This window comes from Alosa pseudoharengus, unplaced genomic scaffold (genome assembly GCF_046254945.1).
Source record: "Alosa pseudoharengus isolate Yale_2024_CS ecotype anadromous, Long Island Sound unplaced genomic scaffold, YU_APseudo_1.1 YU_APseudo_1.1_scf_12, whole genome shotgun sequence".
In the NCBI taxonomy this organism is placed as follows: Eukaryota; Metazoa; Chordata; class Actinopteri; order Clupeiformes; family Clupeidae; genus Alosa; species Alosa pseudoharengus.
Genome location: NW_027468587.1, coordinates 16924339 through 16932163, shown reverse-complemented (window position 1 = coordinate 16932163; position 7825 = coordinate 16924339). Strand labels below are relative to the sequence as shown.

General features: G+C 40.6%; 1 protein-coding gene across 1 annotated transcript; it reads left to right on the top strand.

Annotated features, from left to right (window-relative positions):
* The first annotated feature begins 3589 nt into the window (after positions 1-3589).
* Positions 3590-6013, top strand: trhra (thyrotropin-releasing hormone receptor a). The gene is made up of 2 exons (XM_076279447.1): positions 3590-4372; positions 5579-6013. The coding sequence occupies exons 1-2, from the start codon at positions 3590-3592 to the stop codon at positions 6011-6013; spliced, it is 1218 nt and encodes a 405-aa protein (XP_076135562.1).
* Positions 6014-7825: the final 1812 nt, after the last annotated feature.

Here is a 7825-nt window from a genome sequence, read left to right as displayed (position 1 = left end):
ATTTTGTATTTGAAATACGTATTTTAAATACATGTATTAGAAATACTGCCCATCCCGGGCAACATGGTAAAAAGATGAAAATTACTTGATTTTACTGTCAATTCCTTTTACGTTCTCCAAGGTATTAACATTAACATTTTTCATAACTCCATATAGGACGTTTCTGTACATAAATGTAAGCACTGTGGCAGTAGTAATGCAATATTTAGTAAATGTAGGCTACTCTTATACTCTTGTACTCTTGATACTTTTAAAAACAAGTACTTCAGTACTTTTACTTAAGTAGACATCTGACTGTTGTACTTTTACTTGTACTTAAGTAAAATTTAGCAAAGGGTATCTGTACATTTACTCAAGTAATGAAGCTGTGAACCTGTCCGCCTCTGGCACAGTGTACCGTACCTGGGTAAAAAGAGGTGGTTGGGTTGTCAGTGGGCAGAGGTGAGAAGACAAGGATGCAACTCGATTTTGACTTGCGTGGGCAACACACGGTGGAAAAGGACTGGCTGTGTAGAATCTCAAGGATCTCCAATGAGACAGAGGGGGAGACTGATGAGTTGATATATGTCTCCTGTGATGCTAGAGAATGAATTACAGTGTTATGAAATGCTGTAACGTTAGTGGCATGAAGGTGCGGAACAAATTGAGACACAGTTTTATGGTAAAGATTTAGCATTGGGATTATTATTAGGAATAATTGACTCTATAAAATCTATAGGAATTTGTCGAGTCATTTTTAAGAGATTATCCCAAATAACTATTACAGATAAGAGAAGATAACATCCACTCTATTCAGTTCAAGCCATGACATATATGGTTAGTTTATAAGGATATGTACTAATGAAAATAATCTAATATATGCCGTTCTGCCAATGATTTCTGACAGAACACCTTAAATACAATATTCTATGTTATAAAATAGTGCACCTCACATACATCAACACATCAGATCTAAGAAAATGAAATAATTTTAGGCATGTTAAGGTGGACAACCATATGATTGTGTCGCTTTGCTGCAGTAATATGCTTTGTTTGTTCACTTGGGAACACAGATGGAAACTTATATCTAGCAACATAGATTGCCCACTGGGTGGCAGTAACGTTCCATACTCAGGATACAGGCACATACAGAGTTAAAGAAAGTTGTCTCTAAAAAGTCATTCTTGAGCCATTTTCAGTAGCAATCACTGTTATCACAACAATTACAGTAATTACATGATACAATTACAGTTATGTATTATTATTACTACTGACACCGCTGAAATATATCTTGGACATGTTCCCAGTTAATCCTTTTTGCGTGCTCGTGAATCTGCTCATAAACCATTTAAGGGAATTAAAGATGTACTGTAATAACTGCTACATTGTAATCTATTTTGATTCCAATTAAAATGTATGTCTTTTGTAATGAAAAATGTTAGAATGTTTTCCACTTATCAATTGCATTTCCAAATGTTAATTTAATCAAGTTGAATCAGCAGGTTGGTTCGGACCGTGTGTGGATGTGGATTATTTTCCTGGGTAATTTCTGTTCAGAAGAACCCATTTCATTATCAGATTTAGAAGCGGAGCACCACAGGCCACACACACCACAGGGAGTAGTGAGTGTGTGTGTGTGTGTGTGAGTGTGTGTGTGTGTGAGTGTGTGTGTGTGTGTGTCTGTGTGTGTGTGTGTGTGTGTGTGTGTGTGTGTGTGTGTGTGTGTGTGTGTGTGTGTGTGTGTGTGTGTGTGTGTGTGTGTACTGGGTGCTAAAGAAACAAGGGCTATCAAGGGAGAATTATTACGCATCAGTGGAGAGGCAATGAGCCCAGAAAGTAATGAAGTGCTGAGATGATGGAGAAGCAAGTCACCTCCTTTTGAAAGACAAACTGTTATATATCAATACAGTGGGTGGTAATCTGTAGTAAGAAAGAGGAATGAGAGGTGGAGGAAGAAGAAGAAGAAGAAGAAGAAGAAGAAGAAGAAGAAGAAGTGGATGACAGTGGTGGTGATGGTGATGTACAACAGATAGCAGTGCACATACATGCTTTTGCATGCTTTTTGTTACAGAATTTGGAAGTAAAAGTATTTTGACATGTTATGTGCCACAAGGGCAGTGAATTACGGGACAATTAAAGCAGTGATTTAGAGCAAACTGTGTCAACATGTGTGGTGGTATAGCCTAATTGCATGTTCATTACAGAAATGTACAGAAGTATCAGTGCCATCTTTGATCATACTTTGAATGTTTTTTGGAAAAGACAGTGTTATCTGTATGGTACGGTCTTCATCTAATTTTCGGTCTTCATAGGATTCAACGGGCATATATGTATTACCCCTTCTTCACATATTTTCCACATAGCGGAACGCAAGCCTATATCATGTTGGGAAATGGCCATGTATGAAGCCTGTGGAGAGATCAAATTCACTACCACCAGCATATTGGATTCTGAGTCTACGTGGTCACAGTATGTGTTTTTGCCTAAGCTATTAGTACCACACAGCGGGCCTACTTTTGTCACACTCCCGTTCCTCATCACACATATTTTCACACTTAAAAAAAAAAACAAAGAAAAAGGCTTGCAGACTTAAAGGTGAAAAAAGAAGCAGACCCAATTACCGCACTGCGTTCTTCTGCACTCTGTCTGTTTCTTGAATCATTTAATCCCCTGTGGACCCAGACTCCCGCAGTTCAGACAGCTCTTTAACTTTATCTGATCTATCTGCATAGTCTCTCCTCGTTTGGGAACTTCAACTTCAGGAGGAGCTAACTTAACACGCAACAGTTCGTGCTCCACTCTGCGGTAATAACCTCATTAAGCACAGTGGCTCTCTCAGGCTTTCCAGGAGCTTTTGATGAGAGCATAATGTAAACAGCAGAGGAGCTGCATGAGCTGAGAAACACCCAGCTTTTAAGCCTCCTCAGCGTTGGCTTCCCCATCTACTGTAGCCTAAGCCAAACGCAAATATGCTGTCAAATACAAGCTAACATTCTAAAAGTGTGCAAAAAATAAATTGATGTTATTGATTGTCCCTGGTAAAAAACGTAATGTGTAAAGTATAGGCTACAGAAGGTGCTCCAAATAGGCCTATTTCATATACTTGAGTTATCAAAACTTAATTTATTCATCTATTCGTTGATTCATTCATTCATTCATTCAACTCAGCCACGGCAGTAGGTAGGCGTGTTCGCTCCCTGAGACGCACTCTGCTTCTCGGTGGTGCTGAATCCCTGCACTCACATTACCTTGACAGAGGCGAGTCTCTCTCACTCGGCTCTCTACACAGAGGAGTGGGCTCTACAGGCGAAATTTGGATCAGTACATCGTGGAATTCAGAGTTGTTGGGAGGAAGACCCGAGTTTACATTAGGCTACTTTACTTTTTGTCATGAATACAATTTCAAACAAAACACCACTGCGTTTGCTTCCATTCACGCACGTTAGGCAATCGAGAGGAGTCAAAGACTTAAAACTACTTCCTTAGGTGCCAGTTACTGCAAAGTCGAACACGAAGAAGAAAAGTAATATTTGATCCATGCACGTTATGTTTTTTTTTTCTCTTTATGGAATGAGGATCTAAATACTTTCCCCTGAACACGCATTGAAGTATGGAGAATGTTACTCTTTTTCAAGACAACCAGACACATGGAAATTGGACCGACTACACCACTGAGTACAAAGTGGTTAGTATAGTTTTGGTAGCCCTAATATGTGGCGTTGGTATAGTGGGCAATGTTATGGTTATCCTGGTCGTCCTTACCACCAAACACATGCGGACACCCACTAACTGTTACCTGGTTAGCCTGGCTGTCGCCGACCTTATGGTCCTGACGGCGGCAGGGTTACCGAACATCACAGAGAGTTTATACGGGGAGTGGGTGTATGGATATGTTGGATGTCTCTGTATAACTTATCTTCAGTATTTGGGGATCAACGCTTCCTCTTGCTCTATCACGGCGTTTACTATTGAGCGGTACATTGCCATCTGTCATCCGATTAAAGCGCAGTTCATTTGCACACTGTCCAGAGCGAAAAAGATCATAGTGGCCGTGTGGACTTTTACCTCGCTCTATTGTGTCATGTGGTTCTACCTGTCAGATTTGACAGAATTAGTGTTTGATAACATTACTCTTGTCACCTGTGGATACAAAGTACCGAGGAGCTTCTATTTGCCGATATACTTCACGGATTTCGCTGTGTTCTACGTTGTGCCCCTCCTTTTGGCCATGATACTTTATGGGCTCATCGCAAGAATTCTTTTCCTCAACCCACTACCAGCTGATCCCATAGAAAAGAGTAAAAAGTGGAAAAAGGAGTCATGTTCAGGATCTAAAGCACTTGGCTCTAATAACTCATCTTGTAGTAGGACTACAGCGACCTCACGCAGACAGGTAAGGTTATTTTGCTTTATTGCATTTCAAAGAGTGGTAAAGTGTGATTAAGGATATAGGCTACCATAACTTTTAGTCCTGAAATAAAGCAGACACTTTTTCCGTTTCTCCTACTAAGTCACACAAGCATTTGAAACTAAAAGAGGGTGTCATTGCCAATCAAAGTCTATTTGTGTTGTTTATATGTTTGAGTTGTGCACTTGCTGTAGCCATCAGAGTGTAAATGCATGCACCATGTATGTGACACCCAGAGGCTATTGGCTGTCTAACAAGATTGCCATCAACCCCCTACTCCTGTGGTCACTGAGATGTGCTTAAGAGCACTAGGGGAAACATCCTTAGGTGAGAGGGGATTCGATTGCAGAGGCTGATTTCATACATCTACATTTAAATCGACATCTTTCAGAAATGGATATAGTTTGTCCATTTCAAACTGTCACAGATACAACCTGATAGGGTTAGAAAAAGGTCAAGCTATTATCAGGACCAATAAGCAGATGAGAAATGAGTAAAAATGACCTCTGTTTAACATGGGCCTCTCACAAATTGAGTGCTCACTTATAGCATAAATATGCATAGTTGATGTTGCATATAGATGGTCTAATTAAAATCTTTCCAAATAAATATTTTTCCATTAATTGGTTTTTGGTTGATGCCATGGCCTTACATAACTTCCCTCATCATGGAGGTGTTTTGTGTCATTGCTGTTATCAACAGTAGCAATTAATTGCTTTTATGGGAAATAAATGACTCTTCTTTGTTGACTAGAATGCTGAGGATTGCATTCTTTATGTGCTAACGCTCCATCAATTAACCATACCTCTTGTAATCATGGCAACATGGTCCCAGTTGCTTATTAAACATGGGGAAATATAGGTTAGGCTGAAAGACTATTATGACCTGAGGTGTCCCTGCAGCTAAAAACAAGGTCTGGGCTTTAACACTCAGGAAGCACACATGCTGTTAAAACATGTACCTGTCACGTGTAAAGTCACGTTGAGTAATGTAAAATGAAAGTCTTTGGTGATTAGTCAGATGTGTCCATCTGTGGTAAAATGGATGTGGTAAATAATATACATAGAAGATAAATAAAACTGACTAACCAGTACTAAACAGCTTAATAATTTTGCTTGTTGTGCCTTATAGCTTAATGAAACAACATCAATGTGGATTCTTTGGATAAAATGAGAATATGTTTTGGTGTAGGTGACAAAGATGTTGGCTGTGGTGGTGATTCTCTTCGCCCTGCTGTGGATGCCCTACCGGACGCTGGTGGTGGTCAACTCTTTCCTGACGCATGCCTACCTGGACACCTGGTTCCTGCTCTTCTGCCGCCTCTGCATCTACCTGAACAGCGCCATCAACCCGGTCATCTACAACGCCATGTCGCAGAAGTTCCGCGCCGCCTTCCGCAAGCTTTGCCACTGCGGCCCCCAGCGCTCCGAGAAACCGCCCACGTACAGTGTGGCTCTCACCTACAGTGTCATCAAGGACACCTCCAATGGAGAAAGCCCCGACCACTTCACCACCGAGATGGACGAGCTGGCCACCCACACCGATCGGTTCCTCCCAGGCAGAAAGAGGCTGTCATTTCAGGACCCACCCATACTTACTGGTCAAGTCACCCATAGCACTGCCTGACAACATACAGTTTTGTGTTTTTCTTAGCTTTCAGTTGTTTAGATGGCCCAGAGAGATGGGTTCATGTCCACTTGGCCCTTAAAAGACAAGACTGCTCTTTGTAAAGAAATGTTTGTTTGTACAGTGGTGTTGTGGATGTTGACAAACAGTGTTTGAGGCTCCTGGGGATCAACTAAGATCACCAATCTTTTGTGTAGCCATGATGTCATGGGCTGTTACAGCTAAACAGCCCATTGCTATTAGGAGATCAGAGGTCTCCATTGTGAGGGGTCCTAAACAACTTAAGGTAGACAACAGTGTGCAAAACAAAAGCAGGAGCAATATATAATGCTTGGCTGCTTGGATAGCTGCCTGGCAACTGTTTGGTTAAAGGGAGATTTAGCTGATGGAAAATAAGCCAAGAGCATCCAATTTTCCTGTCAGTAGAATTGATGGCTTGTGGCCTGCAACACATCCCCACCAGAGAACTCTATCCACAGTCCACCGATATCCATCAGTGCTAAAGTTGGCCACTTGCAGGACCCGTTATAGCGCCTTGTTCCCCTGCAACCACACTGGTTGGCTGACCACTCCCTTAACGCTAGGTACTCCATTTCCCTGCGTAAGTGGTTTTCTTCACGGGCAGTGGGCCAACTCAATGGCCCAGTGCAATCAATCTATTTCCATATTTTCTCATCGAGGAGTGCATTCATTGTATCGATTTTCCATGACGGAGGTGTTTCATGGCGGCAGCGATTTTGCTGATAAGGTTAGGTATCAGGCAAAAGCATGAGTTGAAGGATTGCACCCCCCCACGCCCACCCCACCCCACCCCCCGTGAAATGACATGGTTGGGTGTGTCATTATCATTCCAAATTGAAGTGTCATTATCATTCCAAATTGAAGCAAAGTCCATGCAAGTGATTTTATTGTTTTATTGTATTTTTCCATGAATTGTTTGTTCTGTAGTACAGATCCCTTTTACATCATAACACAGCAGTGTTTTTTTTTTTTTTTCAAACATTCTGGTGCAGTATCATGTTTTATCTTCATTTATTTGAAAAATGTGTTTGAATAGACAAACAACATCTATTTAGAGTGTTTTTACAAATAAGTAATGAAAATAACCTTTTACAACCCTGGCTGTAAGGGTGCTTCAGGAAGGGTCCTTATTACTAAAACTGGCAGCAGAAATCACTCCATTACAAAGTTCAGACATCGGTCACATCTCTAAGGGTTTGTATAAGGGAATACGCCAAATAACCTTTTAGTTATGAATTGCAACCCGTCTTTTTAAAAGGTTAAGCAGTTAGTGACTTAGCAGTAGGCCTAACTCCACATTAATATCTGAAGACAGTGTGCTATGTAAACCAACATTTTATGCCATAATCGCTGTTGTTATGGTTCTAGTCTGCTTGTATAAATTACACCACCTTTGTACTGTTTGTGATCATTGGTATCAGTAGCAGTTTAATGTAGCCTGAATCTTCATACAGATTTTTCTTTTTTAACTTTGCACTTTCTTCTGTATTATTATTGTTACCAAGAGTGGTGAAGAGTTGTCATATGTTGTCATATGAAGAGTATCTATCTAAAATGTACGGTGGATTGGTTTGTTTTCATATTACAGCATGCATAGCATTTGCCACATAACATTCTGGTGTGATTAAAGAAGTCCATTGGTAGCAGTAATACAGCACACCTGATATTCCAGAAGTACTGCAGTGTTTTGTCATCAGATTTGTTTTCATGAATTGTTTTTGTATTTTGTACAGTTGTTTGTCAGTGATGAATAAAGTCTTGATGTGAAGTAGCAAACCCTCACAGTACACT

Coding starts and splice junctions, on each gene's coding strand:
- trhra (XM_076279447.1), top strand. CDS start 3,590: ATGGAGAATGTTACTCTTTTTCAAGACAACCAGACACATGGAAATTGG. Junction 4,373..5,578: donor CAGCGACCTCACGCAGACAG/GTAAGGTTATTT, acceptor GTTTTGGTGTAG/GTGACAAAGATGTTGGCTGT.